Source organism: Dendrobates tinctorius, unplaced genomic scaffold, assembly GCF_039654945.1.
Source record: "Dendrobates tinctorius isolate UK_male_01 unplaced genomic scaffold, ASM3965494v1 ptg000196l, whole genome shotgun sequence".
In the NCBI taxonomy this organism is placed as follows: domain Eukaryota; kingdom Metazoa; phylum Chordata; class Amphibia; order Anura; family Dendrobatidae; genus Dendrobates; species Dendrobates tinctorius.
The window spans coordinates 1,243,252-1,262,640 of record NW_027361863.1 but is presented as its reverse complement, the minus strand read 5'-3'; the positions used below and the strand labels follow the sequence as shown (position 1 = coordinate 1,262,640).

The 19,389-nt window shown below is 43.4% G+C and overlaps 1 protein-coding gene across 1 annotated transcript in view; it reads right to left on the bottom strand.

Annotated features, from left to right (window-relative positions):
• Window positions 1-19,389, bottom strand: part of ADAM12 (ADAM metallopeptidase domain 12) — a 771,113-nt gene that overhangs the window by 89,628 nt on the left and 662,096 nt on the right. The window contains exons 15-16 of the mRNA XM_073552776.1: window positions 1,630-1,738; window positions 1,325-1,523 (exon numbers count right to left, since the gene is read on the bottom strand). Of these exons, the coding sequence (XP_073408877.1) occupies window positions 1,325-1,523; window positions 1,630-1,738 (308 nt within the window). The remainder of the gene's footprint in view (window positions 1-1,324; window positions 1,524-1,629; window positions 1,739-19,389) is intronic.

Below are 19,389 nucleotides of genomic sequence, written 5' to 3'. Positions count from 1 at the left end.
AGCAAGATCAATATTCCTATCTCCAAAGGTAAAGGCTGAAAAGAAATGCATATCAATAGATAAACTAAAAAAGAAAAGTAAATGGTTGCTACAAAATATTTCATGTCCCCTGAGGAATCTGGGTGAAACATGCGTTGGGGAGCAGGGCTACACACCTAACAGGGCTCCACATTGTTATTTTGTAAGTTTGTATCCTATATTCTTTTTATAGATGTATATACTAACAACAAATGTATTGCAATAGGTATAGGCTCATACCAATGATATACTGTATATAGCCATGAGTAACTTGTTGTTAGCCCTCCATTGAGTTATTCTGCGTTTTAATTCATTTCCTGCGTATTTTATATTTAATAAAAGTTGGATACATTTGTGAGATATTTTTTACCACCATTTATTTTTCTTTTTTGGTTTATCCATAAGCTATACCTGTAGAAAAGTGGTCCATACAGAGTTAATTATCTTGGCACGGCTGCTTTATATAGATACAGCAGGCACAAATGTGTGTTCGGAATATCCGGCAGGCCGGTCTGATCAAGTCTCCACATTAGAGCGTGAACAATGTCTTAGTTTTGTCTAAAATGATCGCATTTTATGCTCAGCGGAGAAAAGAATGCAAGAAAATCATCCATTCCCAAAGACAGATAATGCTCGTGAAAAATGCATCCCGGCAGAAAGAAATAAATGTCTTCAAAAGAAAATAAAAGGAACTTGGAATTGATGCATCAACTTCACTCATGTAACAAATCTCTGTTAAAACTTCAAGTTCACAAAATGAATATTTATAGCGGATCTGTCACCAGAATACGCTGCCCTCTTCTACCAGCCAAAATTCCACAAAAAAAATTGTGATTTTTGGAGACGAGGGATGATCAGAGAATACACCGGACACATAATTTATGAGTCCAGCGTATTCATGAGTTGAGCAATCCGCTTAAATTCCCGTCCAGTGGTGAAGCGCAGCTGGACAGACAGTTTAGTTATAGTTGACTTTTTTTTTTGTTTTTCAGGGAACAAATTTTCAAGATAAACTGAGAAAAATTTTCAAAATTTAGCCTTCACCATGACCAATGGTAAAGCTCAGGTTGAAAAAGACTAAAAAAAACTGATCTTAGGGACATGTTTTGTGTAATCTGAGAAATGTCATATTTAATCATGGGACAACTTTTTAAATTTCCCATTGATGTACAGTTTTGTGACCTTTAAAAACATAGTTCAAATTCAGAATTTGACTCTGAAAAATTTCTGGAAAAATGCAAATATGATCATTATGGGTTAGGATAAAGACATCCAACCAAATAATACATTTTTTGGTGACACTTACTTTTCCATGTCCACATTTTGTCCCGGCTAGTACTAGTCCTGGGTCAGGCATGTCATCTCCCAGATATACATGGGTACCCCGACACAAAATTTTGCCACCTTCTTGAAGGGGGATGTTAGTTTCTATGGACACAGCATTGGTGCCAATTACGGGCCGGCTTGCGCCACCTTGACACTGTATTTTTCCACACTTGGCATCCCTTCGAAAACAAACACAATGAGATTTTGTTCCACACCATGAAATCTAAAATCACCCTCAATGAACATTATCTCATAATCTAGGTAGAAACATAAAACTAAACCTACCGGCTTTCACACTTCATAAAAGATCCAGCAGTGTCTTTCCCGCAGTTTCCATAGGGATCTCCTGCAGAGTTCACTCTCTCGAAGCAAATACCTGGGGCAGGCTTGGCACCTGAAATATCAGCATATTAACCATGTGTTAGTTATCGTTAGGAAAACCTCATTTGATGTTTTGCAGATGGTGACATCTGTTGTCAGGAGGAAAGCGTGAAAATTGTTGCAAATTTTATGAGATTTGCAAGATTCAAAGTAGCACATATTTAATTAGTAAAGATCGTGTCAAGCTAAAATAATGGATTTTTTTCAGCATGCACCTATTAGCATAATGATTCGTAATATACACACGTAGCTACAATACCATAAAGCTAGGTTTCATTTATATCGTAGACTATAGGTGAATTTTACAGGCCAAGCTGAAGTAATTGGAAGATGTCATGGTGTATGTCATCCATGAAAATAATACTGACCAATCAATCAATCTAGGATTATTAAAATTACCCAATTTTCTGAAGCTTTTTATGAACATGGAAACTGGACAACAGTTTGGCTTCAGCAAAGATTTTGGAGAACTCTATGGATACAAGCTACAAAATGTACTAAGTGAAGCCTTCATCTAGTAGATCAGAATTATTTTTTTATGGACACATTATGAGATGATCCAGAATACTTTTTATTCTAGGTCTATCTGAAACTGACCATAAAATATGGGTTTTCTGCCTAAGATTTGATCTAACGGTGCTTCACCAGTTGGCTAATATGATACTTTCTGGAGAAGACCTAGTTTGCATATTTTCTCCATGGACCATTGCCTGAAAAGAAGTCTTCATCAACCAGCTGGGTCTCAATGAGAAACAAAACCCCCTAGAACCACATCAAAGGTATCTAATTAATTCAACTAGTACCCTGCTATGTAGTGATGAGGAGAGAAACCCTTAAAGAGCTATTTGCAGATGGAACCCTGATTTCCCTTTTGCATGGGGCACGAGGATAACAGCTCAAATGGAGCTGGGAGTTAGATGGGCTTTCCCTAAACGTTGGCCTATATAGACCACCAATCCCTATTCCTTGTGGTGGCCTTCTGGTCTTGTTTGCTACGGCCCTTCTTACTTTACAGAAGGATTATGATAGACTCCATACTTGAGCACATGTGCACATACTTTTGCATATTGGTAAAGAAAGTCATATTTTTGGGCTTTCAATAAAAAATTGGTTGTATACCTTGGCTCATACAAGATTGTATTCATTCTAGATCGTGTGAATTGGAATACTTTTTTCCTCTTGGAGTATTGCCTTTAAGTGAGGCTAAGTTCAGACAACTGTATTTCATGATCGACATACAGACCACAATACCTGGACTAATTATAAATCTCCTGAACCAAACTTACCATACGTATGTGTATAAAAAACTGTAAGTTTTGGACAGGAGACCTATGATCAGTCCTTGCACTGACGTGAACAAAACCTAATTTTGCAGAAACATCAGCTTGATCTCTTTAATGATGACTACTGTCCCTTTTCCCCACCAAAAAGTTTATTTGGAACTATTCAGTTTGCTTCTGAAAGAAAAAATGAGTAGCAGAATGTCACAATTCCATCATCACAATGGGGATAGGAGAAGCACAAGAGTTATCTTTATAAGTGACCGATATGCCTCAACTCAACATTGTCTTCTGCTAGGGCCTATTATTATGCCAGAATCTTACCCCAACGGAGGATTGTTTAGTATTTTTGGTGGAACAGTCCAACTCTGGAGATACCTGACCATGTACGGTTGGTTTTGTTTTCTTGAGTTCACTCCTCGAAAAGTTCTAAAAAAGGTTTTTCTTTCTTGTGTAATTTCAAAGGCAATTCCCATCTGGATTTAGTACACAATGGAAAAAAGTTTTATAAAAAGTTTAGGCTGTTGTTATAGAGTTTGTACAGGTCAGGGACGAAAACAAGTTAAGTGAAACATATGATTTGCTTCCATTAAAACTGAAAAGCATCTTGTTCCTTTACTATATACCTCAGTGCTTGCCCAGCAGGCTCTCAAAGATAATACTAGGTTTACAGAATAAACATTATCTGTTATCTTGAAAAAAAGTGGAAAGAAGTTTTTTAATGTTTACAGAGTTTCCAATATGAAATGACCAATTTTAAGCACATTGTGAAATATGCCTTAACATATCGAGATGTAAAGTTGATAGCAAAAGAAGAGGGGGCACAGTCGCATTTAAGGCATAAAGGAGGCCCAAGGCCCCTCTGTCCCATATTTAGACACCAGTATTACGCAATATAGTATGTGAGGGGCCTGTTACATATTTGATATGATGGCGCAGCATCTCAACCTCATATTACACCTGTGATGGCCAAAACTTAATTAATTTACACAGGAATTGGGTCGCCCTCCCAGAGCTGTGGGGTACTCGGGACCGGGCCGGTGTCAGGGGAATGTGTCACCGCAGCGGTGACCCGGTCCGTGGCCCTGGGCGCCCAATATCAATGGCGGTGGTGTTAAAGGTGTTAGAGTTTATTGGTATAGTTCGTGACGCCACCCGTGGTATTTGGCAAGTGAGGTGTTAGCCAACGCTGCGTACAGATCCTCTGGGACTGATGGTGTGGTGCAGCAGAGATGGTATAGCTCCCCACAGGTGGAGCTGTAGTCCCAGGGCAGTGTAGGTGCAATGGATGAGGAGAGGCACAGGATGGTGTAGATGTTGTTACCCAGGTATAGCGATGCGGGAATAACTGGAGGACACCAGAGTATGCGGTTCCAAAGCTTTACTCACTGTTTGCAGTTCACACCACTGCCTGCCTCTGTACTGTGTTCTCCAGGTCAGGGCTCCAGCCAACCTCCAGGCAGGACAGGACTCTCCCTTCCACACTCCGCTAACATGTACCTTCACTGAACGACTCCTCAAATGCGCCTTTAGGTGCGAAGCACTCCAGTACTTAGTTACCCTGGAATGCCTCTCTCTAGATGTTCCTAGTCTTTACTTGTATGACAGACAGCTGTAGCCTTCTTCGGGGACTCCTCTCCTGAGTCTCGGCTCTCTATCCGTTTCGCTGTTGCGTCCCAAATCTATGGTGGGAGTAAGGCGTTAGCGGCTCACTACTCCTCCGGTGTCTGTTGCCGGATATAAAAATCTAATCAACCTCGGGGACCGGGCCCCGGCCTTTGCGCTGAGAACCTATAGGCAGGGTTCCTATCCAACCCACTCCTCCTCTCTGTTCTCCTTCTCCTTCGTTCCGATCTGCTCTATCTCTCTCTTATGGAATCTGTAGTCTTCAGTCTACGTCTCTTTCTCCTTCTCTTCCTTCCCTGAGAAGCTCGTTCCACTAAGACCAGTCCTCAGCCTCTCCTGTCTGACTGCCTTCCTCCGCCTTGAGCTCTTCTCAGGCTGACCTGCTGTCAGCCTGCTCTCTTCTCTGGGTCTCTCCCCAGACTGACCCCTTCTGGGTCTCTCCCAGACTGAACTGAAATCCTACACTTTCCCTCTCTTTTATATCATCTAACTCCACCCGCCTCCCAGCACATCTCGTGTTATGAAGCAGGGTTCCACGAGGGGTGCTCTGCTAACCCCCAGCTTGTAGCTGTTAGGTGGCCCCACTGAACTATCCTGTGTGTGGAATGCAGGTGTGGAGCGTGGTCAGGAGTTCCCACCTTACCTGGATGGTGGGGCACTACACCTTAGAAGGTGCAGTAACTCTGTGGCGACTGAAGCCTCAGGGGCGCCACATAATCACTTCAAGATGATCATACTAAACTTAAGTCCCCCCATACACATTAGGTGGCTGTTGGCGAAATGATGGTTTGGCCAACTGTTTGACCGGCAGCCATCTTTGGCGTCTCTCCCATATACAGTAGTGCTTGTTTGACCGAGTGCTCACTCAGCCAAGTGTGGCACTCCAGGAGTCCGGTTGCCACAATGGCATTGCCTTCCTCACAGGGGGTGATGTCAGGTCTGAAGCAAGGAGGGATCCCCTGGCCAGGTTTACACAGCATGCAACACAGTTCCTGCTCTCTCTGGTCAGGAGGAGTAAGTTAGTGAGAGTTTCATGGAGTCAGTGCAGGGAACTGGACAATTGAGAAGCTTGTACCCAGACTAGAGTGCATTCTGAGTCAGCGAGGAAGAGAAAAGTAGGAAGCTTGGGAAGAGGAGCTGTGACCACGCTCATCCCAGGGCTCAGCGCTAGACCTGGACACCAGAGTCCATAGCTGCAGAGCACTATGGTCTCATCAGCTAAATCCAGAGGGTAAAGATTGCAGGTCTTCTGGCCCCATCACACACCTGAAGGCACAGCAGCAGGTTAGGGTCCGGAGACGCCACGAGGAGCGACACCTGTGAAAGGCTCAAGAAGCCTGCCATGCATGTTTTCTGACAGAGAGTGAGAGGAACAGAGGACTGAGCAGAGCTTTAGGCAGCAAGGACCTCAAACAGAGCAGCTCAGTAAGGAGGCCTCCAACCCACCTGGCTGAGTGGATCCTGAGTTGCTTCGGGCTGCCTGGACCTCCATTGTCACCTGTAACCAGTGCTCCGGTCTGCACCTCTATACTTCCAGTAAAGGTAAAGGAAACTACAACCTCGCTGTGTCCTCAGATTTGTTTGCTATACCATCTGCCCTGCACTACAACCACCACCATCATCATCTCATCACTTACACATACAGTTGCCCTGAGGCCCAGCTCTACCTGTGGTGAGCTGTAACAATTCTGCTGCATCACCATCAGCCCCAGCGGACTCTGAAGCAGCGTCGGCTAACACCTTATTTGCCGAATACCACAGGTGGCATCACAAACTAATTCCCTTTTAAATCATCCCCAACAAACTTTATTGAACATTTTCATTGGATGCCCAGGGCCACGGACTGGGTCACCGCTGTTGTGACACTTCCCCTTTAAGAACTGCCCAGTACCAATTACCCCACGGCCCTGGCGGGCGCTCCATAAGTGCTCCTGAGTTCTCTATGAGAAAGAGCCGCTGCCAGAAATCTCTAGAAATATAGAACAAAATAGTCAGAAATCATAAATCAGACATACTAGATCCCTAACTCTGCCGACAATCAATTGTCCAATCCCCTTGCACATTAGACTGTTGGCTGACATTAATCTAATGTGAATGGGGAACTTGACACTTGAACAAAAGCTGGTATTCCTCCATCTCTGTTGGGTTCATAAATGAGAACCCTGAGAGTCATCTCATTTCAGACAGACATTAGTTATTCACATCCAGGAATGGCTACAAAAAGCTTCTCCCTCTCTGGAGGACCCATCATTTTGGCGTACAAGACGGGCAGCCCGCCGATTTTAATAAGCACATTGTAATACTTAATTTCTCCATTAGTGGCACTGTGGGGAAACTTAGCACTTGCTCATGGATTCCCTCTCAGATCACAGCTGATTGCTATTCACTATGATGATTACAATGCATTAAGAGGATACACATTTAGATGGGAGTGCTTCTTTAACACTTTTTGCAAGGAGTTGTCCTGTGAAGGCCCCCATACAACTAACATCAGTCGAGCTAGCCGATATAATGTACCAACAGATAGAATAATGTATATGGGGTCCTCCCGTCTATCCTCCAACAGATGATGATGGGGGCTAGAAAAATCTGGCATGTCCGATTTTAGCAAAATCCAAGGATAGATGGCAGGCACCGTCACATAGATCCGCACCTCCAAACCGCACTTAGTGTGTGTGAGAGACGCAGACGGCAATTAGCTGTTAACCCTTAGGTGCACATTCATAAGAATGGCACTCACCGGGTAAAGTAGTCAAGACTTTATTATAAAAGCACGTTAATGGGAGAACGGGTGCTGAAAAGGAGCAACGACGATCACTTCGCGCGGAGAAGGCGCTTCCACGGGTCCACAACCTGTGGAAGCGCCTTCTCTGCGCGAAACGGTCGTCGTTGCTCCTTTTCAGCACCCATTCTCCTGTTAACATGCTTTTATAATAAAGCCTTGACTACTTTACCCGGTGAGTGCCATTCTTTCTACATTTTTGCAATGACCGATTTTAGACTAACAATTCTTTTGTTCTCGATGAAACAGTCCACCAAAGACAATGTAATTCAGTGGCTCTTTCACAGAGCACACGGGAGCGAGCAGTCCTGTATATGGAGGAGTCGTAAGAGATAAGTATTGTATATGGGGCCCCTAAGAACATATGAACACTATGGGCGATGCCTCCCCACTAGGAATCCCTACAGGGGAAGTCAGCTGGCCTCAGCTTTCTAGACCGTGGATCAGCCTACATGACAACATGGAAGCTATTAAGTTCAGGAGCGCAGAGAGTTTTACATTAGGATCCACAATCCAGGCTATGAAATGATGTCTCGGTGGTTTTGCAAAACTGGGGTTCTGAGTCCAAATCCCACCAAGGACAACATCTACAAGGACTTTGTATGTTCTCCTTGTGTTTGCGTGGGTTTCCTCCCACACTCCAAAAAGTACTGATCGGGGATCTAGATTGTGAGCCCCAATGGGGACAGTGATGATGAGGTCTGTTTGCGGAATTAATGGGGCTGTGAAATTAAGAATAGATAGAAAGGAAAATGGAGAAGAAATATCAATGGATCATCGAAAATTGTGTAAGTGTCTGGCAATAGGTGTAGGAGGAGACACGAGCCATCGAGAGCGGCTGTAATAATCACTACTCTGTATAACCAGACAGAAATTGTCGATTAACGCTCAGGTAAAGATGAAGCGTTTAAGATGTGGATTCGGACAGGACGAAAAATGCCATTAAGTGCAGTATTATATAATAAACCACAGGCGGCTATTAGGAAACTACTCGAGCGTCACAACAAAGCGACTGTCCTGAGGAAAGCTGCAAATTAATTTGGTTTCGCAGACGTTATTCCTCATCCGGTGCTTCCTTTTAGTGGGGAACATCTCTTGTAAACCAATAATAAAATCAATGCCAGGGAAGCGAGACATATTCATTTCAGTCTAGTTACGGCAAACAAGTCATAAAATCTGGCTGGATGTGTCTACATGATGTTTGTACGGTCTCAGGTATCAAGGCTGACACAATGGAGCAGGGTTAAAGAGAAAATGTCCGCCATAGCAACCAGTCAGGCTCCATGGTGGATCGGTTGCCATGGGTAACTAATTCCCTATTCCATTCCTGCGGTTTTCATACATATTCCCAATTGAGTGGTTGAGCTGTGCGAAAACTATGGTATAAAACCTCCCATATTTTAGTATAAAATATGATTTATATATATATACACACACAATATAGGGCTTAAAGGGAACATGTCATCACAAAATGACCTATTGTTTACGCAAGGTTTTTGTGTTAAGTTTGCTCTTAAAAAAATCATAATGTGTTTTCAAGCTGTCATATTACTAGCTATGCAAAAATAAATCTGAAAACTTGCAATTTTCACACTGGCCGCTAGATCTGATGTAAGCCTCATAATTTCTGTTCTGTAGTGATGACTCTTTCAGCAGTCTCATCATCATCACGGTATAGGATTACAATGACAGATAACACAATTCTCCATTCACAATAGGTGATGTCACAGCTCAGATCATCCTTCTGTATAATGACTGATAACACCTCTATATACAGTAGATAACACAGGATCCATCATTCACGAGAGATGTCACAGCTCACCTACTACACCTGTACAATGACTGATAACACCTCTGTATATACAGTAGATAACATAGGACCCACCATTCACAATAGGTGATATGACAGCTCACCTCCTACTCCTGTACAATGACTGATAACACCTCTATATACAGCAGATAACACAGGATCCATCATTCACAATAGGTAATGTCACAGCTCACCTCCTCCTCCTGTACAATGACTGATAACACCTCTCTATACAGCAGATAACACAGCATCCATCATTCACAATAGGTAATGTCACAGCTCACCTCCTCCTCCTGTACAATGACTGATAACACCTCTATATACAGCAGATAACACAGGATCCACCATTCACAATAGGTGATGTCACAGCTCACCTCCTCCTCCTGTACAATGACTGATAACACCTCTATATACAGCAGATAACACAGGATCCATCATTCACAATAGGTAATGTCACAGCTCACCTCCTCCTCCTGTACAATGACTGATAACACTTCTATATAGAGCAGATAACACAGCATCCATCATTCACGATAGGTGATGTCACAGCTCACCTTCTCCCTTCCTGTACAATGACTGATAACATCTCTATATACAGTAGGTAACACAGGATCCACCACTTACAACAGGTGATGTCACAGCTCACCTCCTTCCCTGTACAATGCCATCTGCCAAGATCAGAATATGCTCATATATTCATATATCAGAAACAAATACGGTCTGAGTCTGTTTATTGCTGCTAACGTACATGTGAAAAACAAGAAGTAGGAGTCTAACATTAGGTCTGGTGGTCTGGGTAAGAATCTTTTTTTATTTTTTAATTGATTTTATAGAGTGACATAAAAAGTTAAAAAACCCATCAAAATACTAAAGAGAAATTACATAAAAATCTGATTCCAAGTAATTCAATTTCTGATGACACTTTCTCCCTTTAAACATTATGTCTTACAAGCAATGATAGCTTTGATCTTTTAACCTCCTTCCCCCAAAAATATATTTAACTTGAAATAAAATGAGAGCGATAAATGAAAGAATATAATCAGAAAAATATCCCAGCAGATGATGTGCTATGTTATATCTTCAGCAATATAAGTAATCCCATCCTTGGGATATATGTATGTGTGAATGTGTGTCAAGGTCATTATTGTTCCTGGCCATATCAAGCGTACAGAGGGTCCCAAACAATGGAAATGATAGAAAATAAATCTACCTCGCAGCGCTATCACCTTTTCCTAGAGAATTAAATTAGTTTACAGAGATATGTATTGATTGAAGGTTGGTGATAATGGGATCACCTTCGGCCTCCGGGGCAGGAGTTTTTCATCATATTCCTTCCATAAAGAGTTGACTTTTATCTACAACAGAGTAGGATTTTCCTGTGTTCTTCTGCCGGTATAATAATAGGAAATCAATCACTGGAAAATTATTATTTTTTTAATGTAAAAATGTGAAAAAAAAAATTAATAATTTAAAACATTTTCTTTGTATGATTTATTGATTTTCTTTCTTACGCTAATGAATATAATTCCATATGTTATAGATCACCCATGCATAAAAGCAAAAGCCGGTATAAATAGGCAAGAGAGATTGGCGTAAGATTTGCCTCCGGATACTTTTTTAGCAGTCCACCACATTACTTTTAACTCTTCACTTGGTAATACTCAATGATTCATACAGTATATAACAACAAGGGAATATTCCCATAAATGCCAACATTTCTCAAGACATTTACCGTAAGTACTGCCCGGAGCTCCCCCATCTCGAAAAGTCTCCTACCCCTTTTTGGGAATGCCCAGAGTTTACAAAGACAGTCACGCCCTTTTGGCCTATCATTCCCAGAAAAGCAACGACTGTCGGCAACTATGCTTTTCACATTTTTTTGCTGGGTTCTATTAACACAAAAGATTAGCATTACTATGGGAGTTTAGAGTCTGTCCTCTCCTTAAAAAAAAAAAAAAAAAAAAATCAACCAGAAATCTGGATGATTCACTTGCCCCTTGTGAAATGATTAACTATTCCGTGTTCAACAGACTACCACACTGCTGTTATTCTCACATAGGCAGCATTTATCGAGTAACACCTGATTGACCTGATGTTGGAAAGGAGACCTTCTAAACCTTGGGATGAAGTATGGAGACAGTAAGTTTTCCATATGCATTAAATCTATGTTGGTAGTGATATGGAAAAGTAAAAAAAGAAAGTAATCAATATAGCTTTTATCATCTATAATTTTCCAATATCTTATATTAGAATCATATAGAGTTAGATGGACCTCCAGAGGCTTTGTATACAACCCCCCTGCTCAATACAGGATTCACTAAACTATCTGAGACAGATGTCTTTCCAGCTTCAGTTTGAAGACTTCCATTGAAGGAGAACTCACCCACCTCACGTGGCAGCCTGTTCCACTCATTGATCACCCTCACTGTTAAAAAAGATTTTTCCTAATATCTAATCTGTATCTTCTCCCTTTCAGTTTCCTTCCATTGCTTCTCGTGTTTCCATGTGCAAATGAGAATAATGATGATCCCGCTACACTGTGACAGCCCTTCAGATATTTGTGGACAGCTATTATGTCTCCTCTTAGTTTTCTTTTTTGCTAAACATTCCCAACTCCTTTAACCATTCCTCATAGGACATAGTTTGCAGTCTGCTCACCGTCCTGATAGCTATTCTCTGAACTTGCTGCAGAGCTTGTTATGTGCCCGCATTCTCCACCACTTGATATGGAAACCTTTTCTAGCAAAGATCCAGTCTTCACGCTTGATTTGAATAAAAAAGAAATGTATTTAGAATAAAAGTTACACTTATAAACGAATAGGTAAAAGTATGAGATAAAAAGGTATGTATGCGAAGATCTCTCATATTCATAGTGATCTTCAAATACCTTTTTATCTGTCTTTACCTATCCGTTTTTACCAGTAACTCTAACTTAACTTATTCTAGATAAATTTACCTTATATTCAAATCACCTAGAAAGTTCCAGTTCTTTGCTATTAAGCAAGGATTTCTGTATCAATAGAACCTGACAGTTTTTGGCAGGAGCGGCCATCCCCTAATTTACATAAAAGTCTCCCAACTGCTTATTAAAAAACAAACAAGCAGACACGTCAATTCTTATTTTAGAAGAATGAGCATTCAATGTAAAGCTATATTAATTATTTGTTCAGCCTATTGCTGAGGCTACATGCTGACTTTAGTCACGCAATATAAAGATCGCAACTTTGATGCAACTGTCGATGAGATTACATTGTGACAAGTAAACCATGAAAGTCTCGAAAATTCTGAACCTGTTTTTTGGTTGCAGGCTACAAGTCAAACGTAACTTTGCCATCATAGACCACTTACTAATTCTAGTTAAACTGCAAATTTCAGCTCTAAAATAGTTTTTTAGACTTAATACTTGCTGTCGTATGGCTAAAATTTCTGTGCAGCCGAATCCTAATTGATCCCAATGAGTGTCCCCTCCTTTTGAAAAAAAAAGAACTCCCAACTTTAAACTGAATGAGTAAAATTCTAAATGGATTCCTCATTTTGGGTCAGAGCATGGACATTAGGCCGGGGTCATACTTGTGGGTGCAATGCGAGAAACTCACGAGAGTCTCTCGCCTCAATACCCGGCACTCCCACCGGCGGTTCGGACCACAGCGTTCAGCTGCATAGAAAGACATGCAGCCACACACCCCGATCCCAAGTGCCAGCGGCAGTGCCGAGTATTGAGGAGAGAGACTAGCGCGAGTTTCTCGCATTGCACTCGCAAGTGTGACCCTGGGCTTAGACGAACTAACAAAGGTTGTCACCTATTTTGAATAGATCATTTTTCAGCATTGCGGTGCAGCCGGGGCCGGAATAGAAGGATCTTTCAATCCAGAAGGAGGATATCTGGTTCAGGAAGCAAGAAAAGTATCTTATTTAGCGATACTTTAAAGGGAATCTGTCACCCCATTTTAGCCCTATCAGCTGCTGGCACCGCCATCAGGGGTTTATCTACAGCATTCTGTAATGCTGTAGATAAGCCCCCGATGTAACCTGAAACATAAGAAAAACAAGTTAGATTATACTCACCGGGGTCGGGTGCGGTGGGTGTCGCGGTCCGATGCGGCGCCTCCCATCTTCATACGATGCCGTCCTCCTTCTTACTTCTGCTGCGGCTCCCGCGCAGGCGCACTGCTCTGCCCTGTTGAGGGCAGAGTAAAGTACTGCAGTGCGCAGGTGACGGGAAAGGTCAGAGAGTTTAGGCGCCTGCGCACTGCAGTACTTTACTCTACCCTCAACAGGGCAGATAAAGTACGCCTGCGCAGGAGCCGCGGCAGAAGTAAGAAGGAGGACGGCATCGTATGAAGATGGGAGGCACCGAACGGAACTGCGACACCCATCGGAACGGACCGGACGCCCGGGTGAGTATAATATAACTCATTTTTCTTCTCCTTCAGGTTACATCGGGGGCTTATCTATAGCATTACAGAATGCTGTAGATAAGCCCCTGATGGCGGTGCTGGCAGCTGATAGGGCTAAAATGCGGTGACAGATTCCCTTTAAGATAAGCCTGTGTTCACATTTATATTTAAGTTGCGTCATATTTCATGGCCAGAATAGCACAGTGTGCAGAAATCTTCTTAAAGGTCAACATCGCAAAAGAACCCAATGGACCCCAATGCAAGTCATTGCTGTCTGTTGTGGGACGGAGCCGGCACTGCTCGGTGGTTTTCTGTTTATACTGGGAACGAAGATGCAAATGTGAGAAGAGGCACTTTATGATGCTATTATGACTTTAGACCCAATCAACATCTGTTTTCCATTCTACAATACGCATCTTCCAAAGTTTGACTCTTTTACAAAGTGCATTTCTCTGGCACCTGCGAACCCCACGGCTCCTCAGAAGCATAATGAATTCTACAGCCTCTCTCTCACTAATTAGTTAGAAAGCTAATTAGCATGTTTTCACGGATGATATTCATATGCTTCCCACTCCTTCAATCTCATTTAGGTGTCCTTACTTAAAAGCAGAGGCCTTCCAGATTAAATTATCAGGAGCAAATTTAACTAGACCTCAGTAGGTTTGATGTTTTACAAATATAAATCACCCGGAGCGGGAGAGCTAAACGGTCTCGGCAGATCAGAAGATTTGTTACTTCTGAGCGTTCGAGCTTTTAGAATGATGGGTTTTTGTTGCAGGATCTGCAGTATTTAATATTGATTTATTTCATCGCTGCATCGGATTATACTGAACAGAGTAAAAGATGTATGGATACTCAAATCAGTCCGAGTAGACAGTTCACCCCAACGTGTGCACAGCAGAGGATGCCTTTAAATGATTGGAATGGAAAAGAGATGATAAAATAGTTGGTCCCATCACTTGCTGTGAGTCTGGTTTCCCACAAGCCACTTATGGGCCATGATACCCTATGGAAGACATTCAGTACTTGCTTACCTGTGTCCAAATGGTTCAGAAAAACAAGGAAGTCAAAAAAATTCCGGAAGGAGATATGGCAAAATGGGAAGGAAATGCCGCTGATTTTCAGATTTTAAAAAGGATTTTCATATACTAATGACTACACAGTATGCTCATGTCGACCTCTTAAAATGCATTATTGTATGTTTCATGTTAAAGGGGTATCCAGGACTATATTATTTATTTACTATGAGCCAGAAAAACTAACAGGCAAGTAGTTGGTAACTTGTTCTAGCCAGTGCCGTCTCAGGGCGGTCACTGACCACTCCTACCAGCGATTAGGCCGTGCCATGTCAGCAAAGCAGCTTGTCCTCTTCTGAGCTTCTGCCAACTGAATGCTGATTGACAGCCGGCTTCCCGCAGTGAGGCATCAGGGAGCCGGATGTCAATCAGCATGACATTAGCAGTCATGTTGGGTCAACAGAGCAGAGTGGAAGAGAAGTCACTTCTCTGTCAATATAACATCAGCGGAAGCCACAGAATCTGCCAGCAGAGATCTGCACTGGGCAGAACAGGCAGGTAGTTAGCAACCAACTGCCTGTTAAATTTTTAGGTCTACAGTAAAAAATGAATAAAATACTTGTTAATTCCTTTAAACTAGAAATCTTATACATTACTCTTATAATTGTTTCCAATTTTAGTAATAAAGTACATATACGTTATCCGTGATGGAGAATGTCACGATTCCACGATTCAATGTGCCTGGGATGTAGTTACTGAGGGCTCAGCCATCCAATCTGCTACAGGGGCATGCTGAAGCTGTCAGGACTTTGATTGACAGCTCAGTGTCCAGTCTGGTGCAGGGGCGTTTTGAGCTGTTGGTGTTTTGATTGACAGCTCGGTCGTCCGATACTGGGAGGTGCTGGCTGTTTCCAGATGTTCATTGTCCCAGATGATTGTCTGGCTAATAAATTTGGCTGTTAGTCTGAGATCTCTGCCAGATGTAAATTCAGGTTTTCTGTGGCTTGTCTCTCTGTGCCTTGTGTTCTGTTTGTTGATCTTTCGTTGCCTGACCTTGGACATTGTTCTGACCATCCATCTGTCTAACCCCTTTGCTCTGATCTGCTATCTTCCTGGTATTTTGACCTCAGACCATTACCTTGTAAGGAGGTGGCAGAGAACCTTACGTGCCTCCTCTCCCCCTGACTCTGTTTACACAGTCATGTGCGGCACCTCATGGCTTATTAATATGTGTGGTTTCCTAATGTTATTGATGTAATATGTAATGTCTACTTATTGTGATGTTATGTACTGTTTGTATGATAGAGCTAGAGTAGGAACTTAGGTAATATAGGACAGTAGTGGGGTAGAATAGAGGGGGGCATGTTAGAGGTTGCTTCCTGGTTGGTGTCAGTCATGGGTAGGACTTGTGAGCAGTGATAGAGCAGAAGATTATAGCTGTGGGGATAAAGCTGTTGCAGCAGTAAGGGGCCCCAGGCAGAAAACAGTGCAGACGGGCACCAGCTTGATAAGACCATCCCCAATCAGGATCTGGGGTCTATGACTGGGGTGGGACCTGCAGTGGAAGTGTTTCTGGCACCTCTTGCCACTGGAGCCGGACAAGGGGCTGATGAGGAGCTGGTGACGGGAAAGAACAGGAGGTACACAGACTGTCTAAAAGTTATGGCCAAGATTGCTGGGCAGAAGAAGATGCTAGTAAGACTGCGGAGACCCACCAATCCTGTAATGAACACACAGACAGGCCTAGATGGGTTGAAACAGGTCGGTCACAGTTTATTAAATTACATACGCAGAGAAAGGCAATTACATTTTGCCATGGGCTCATCGCCGAAGGCCCTGTCTGCGAGCTACATGTGAGCCTACCAATGAGCGGTTATGAATGTTTGCCCCTCTCTACACTTCCGCTGTGACTTAATAGCAGGATTTTTTTTTTAATTCAATATATTTTTCCTGGCAGCGCAAAACATCAGTGAATATATAAGGGAGGGAGGGTGGGACAAGAGCTTCCAGGGGTCAGCCGGGGAGAAAGAGAAAGGCACTGACCCCTGGCACCTGTATTTAACCCATGTAGGTGTGGCCGGACGCCTCTTCCCCTTTAACCCCATTGGTCAGTTGGGCATCCCAATTAGAGCATCACCTGGGGGAGTAGTGGGAAGGGGGGAATTGGGCATTGAACAGTATTTCCTCTAGCTTTGGTTATAGGGGCTCCGCAGTCAGAGGCACATTCCTTAATCAGTACTGTGCCTGCCAGACTGCAGAGACCCTTGTGTCTTAAACAGTGCCTTCCTCCCTCCCATCAATCCCGTAATGAACACACAGACAGGCCTAGATGGGCTGAAACAGGTCGGTCACAGTTTTTTAATTACATACGCAGAGAAAGGCAATTACATTTAGCAATGGGCTCATCGCCGAAGGCCCTGTCTGCAAGCGACATGCGAGCTGGCCAATGAGTGGTTACGAATTTCCTCTAGCTTTGGTTATAGGGGCTCCGCAGTCAGAGGCACGTTCCTTAATCATTACCTCGCCTGCCAGAACAGGGCCTGTCCGAATGAGAGGGAAAGAAAGGAAGATGACTCTATATGTGATGTGTGCAGTCAAAGTAAAGACTGTTTTAATGTTCAGTAAAGTTACACTGTTTGCAGTGTCTCCCCAAGAGGAATTGAGAATTACAATTTGACCTATGCCTGCAGTCAATGATGTTGGGTTTATATTATTCTGGTACATATGGAGCGGATTTGTCTCCACTATTGAGAGGATGCTGACCTGCAAGTGTTAGAATGTCATCTGTGATGAGCAGGAATGTCTCTTTGTATGATTGTTGGCAAGGAACAACAGTTTTATCAAGCAACGCTGAGAAAACCTTCTGCTTAGTCACTGACTTTATGAGGTTTGAAAGGAGCTTGATTAGACCATAAACGGTCAGCGGGCTGAGCTGTACATCTAAATTGAGTCTTGACAAAGTGGATCATCATAGTTTTCTGTGAGACTGAAATTTAGGATGTGAACCAAAAATGAGTCATTTCCCCATAAACACATGAAATGGAAGCTTTACTCCATTCTTTTCCAAATTTGGTATACTAAACCTACGGGCCGGCATCTTTGTCTCTTTAGGTGACATAAACAACTACGGTAGTTGTATCTTCAGATACAGTTGGGGGCAAGACCGTATTTGCCATGAGCTGAGTTGGGCATCGTGATATGAGGTATATCTCAATGGGTGGCACAATTCATCATATGGTCCTAGCCATCCAGCCAGCCAGACAGTGTCATGATGTCCTGTGCGGGCGGCACAATCCTTTTACAGCAGAAGGATTGTGCCACCCCTGAAACATACCATTCAAACAGTGTCCACATAGAAGGAACCACATGTCACAGCTTCATTATGTTCTTTATGGGCAGACACTGCTTGAGTAACAGTTAAGGTCATCATCACCCCATTAACACCCTAGCCACCCTTGAATATATTTCTCCCTTGGCTTGATGAGAATTCTTTGGCCCACAAAGCACAAATACCCATGACTTTTTCTAGGTTCGTTCTGACCAGAGCCATGGCAAGGGAGGTGGCGGTGATTGAGTGCCTCCAATAAAAAAATAATGATACACTCTAAGTCCTACTTTAAAGGGAATCTGTCACCCTTTTTTTGGCTTTGCAGCTGCTGGCATAGACATCGGGGCTTATCTACAGCATTCTGTAATGCTGTAGATAAGCCCCCGATGTAACCTGAAAGAGAAGAAAAACACATTATATTATACTCACCGAGGTGGGCGGTCCGGTCTGGTGGGTGTCGACGTCCCGTCCGGCGCCTCCCTTCTTCATGCGACGATGTCCTCTTCTCCCATCCTGTAATGGCTCCGGCGCAGGCGCACTGCTTTGCCCTGTTGAGGGCAGAGCAGAGTCCTGCAGTGCGCAGGCGTCGGGAGAGGTCTGGCACCTGCGCACTGCAGAATTCTGCTCTGCCCTCAACAGGGCAGAGCAATGCGCCGGAGCCGGAGCCATTTTAGGACGGGAGAAGAGGACGTCATCGCATGAAGAAGGGAGGCGCCGGACCGGACCGCAACACCCACCGGGCCGCCCTCCTTGGTGAGTATAATATAACGCGTTTTTCTTCTCTTTCAGGTTACATCGGGGGCTTATCTACAGCACTACAGAATGCTGTAGATAAGCCCCCGATGTCTATGCCGGCTGCTAATAGGGGATAAAAAGGGTGACAGATCCCCTTTAAAATGTAAGAGTGCCTCTTTTAAAAAGTAAAATGCCACTTCAATGCCCTTTAAAATGTTAGAATCTCTTTAACATGTTATAGTCTCCTTTAATGTCCTTTTAAAAAGTAATAATGTCCCTGTGGGGAAGGTGACTTGACGGACGGACTTGACTGAAGGAAGAAGGGATGGTTTGTGCACTGTAGACGGATATTGGCAATGACAGAAGGGAAACAGCTGGGGAAGATGGGAAAGGAGTGCAGTACCTAGATTTGACCACAAGATGGCAGGGGGGAGCGTGAGAACAGCACTTTACAGCAGGGGGGCGGGGAGACAGGAACCCGGGAGGGGATTTCCCGAGGAGGGAGATAAATAGGACAAGAGAGGGTTCCAGTCCCGGGAGGAGCTCAGGAGGAGAAGCATCAGTAAGGAGAAAGGACAACGGTGGAGAGCTCTACCAGGGGACTGATAGGAAGAGACAGTCAGGGGGGAGGCCCCAACTCGAAGAACCGCAGAATAGACGAGGCCCCGAGGTACCAAATTGACGACGACC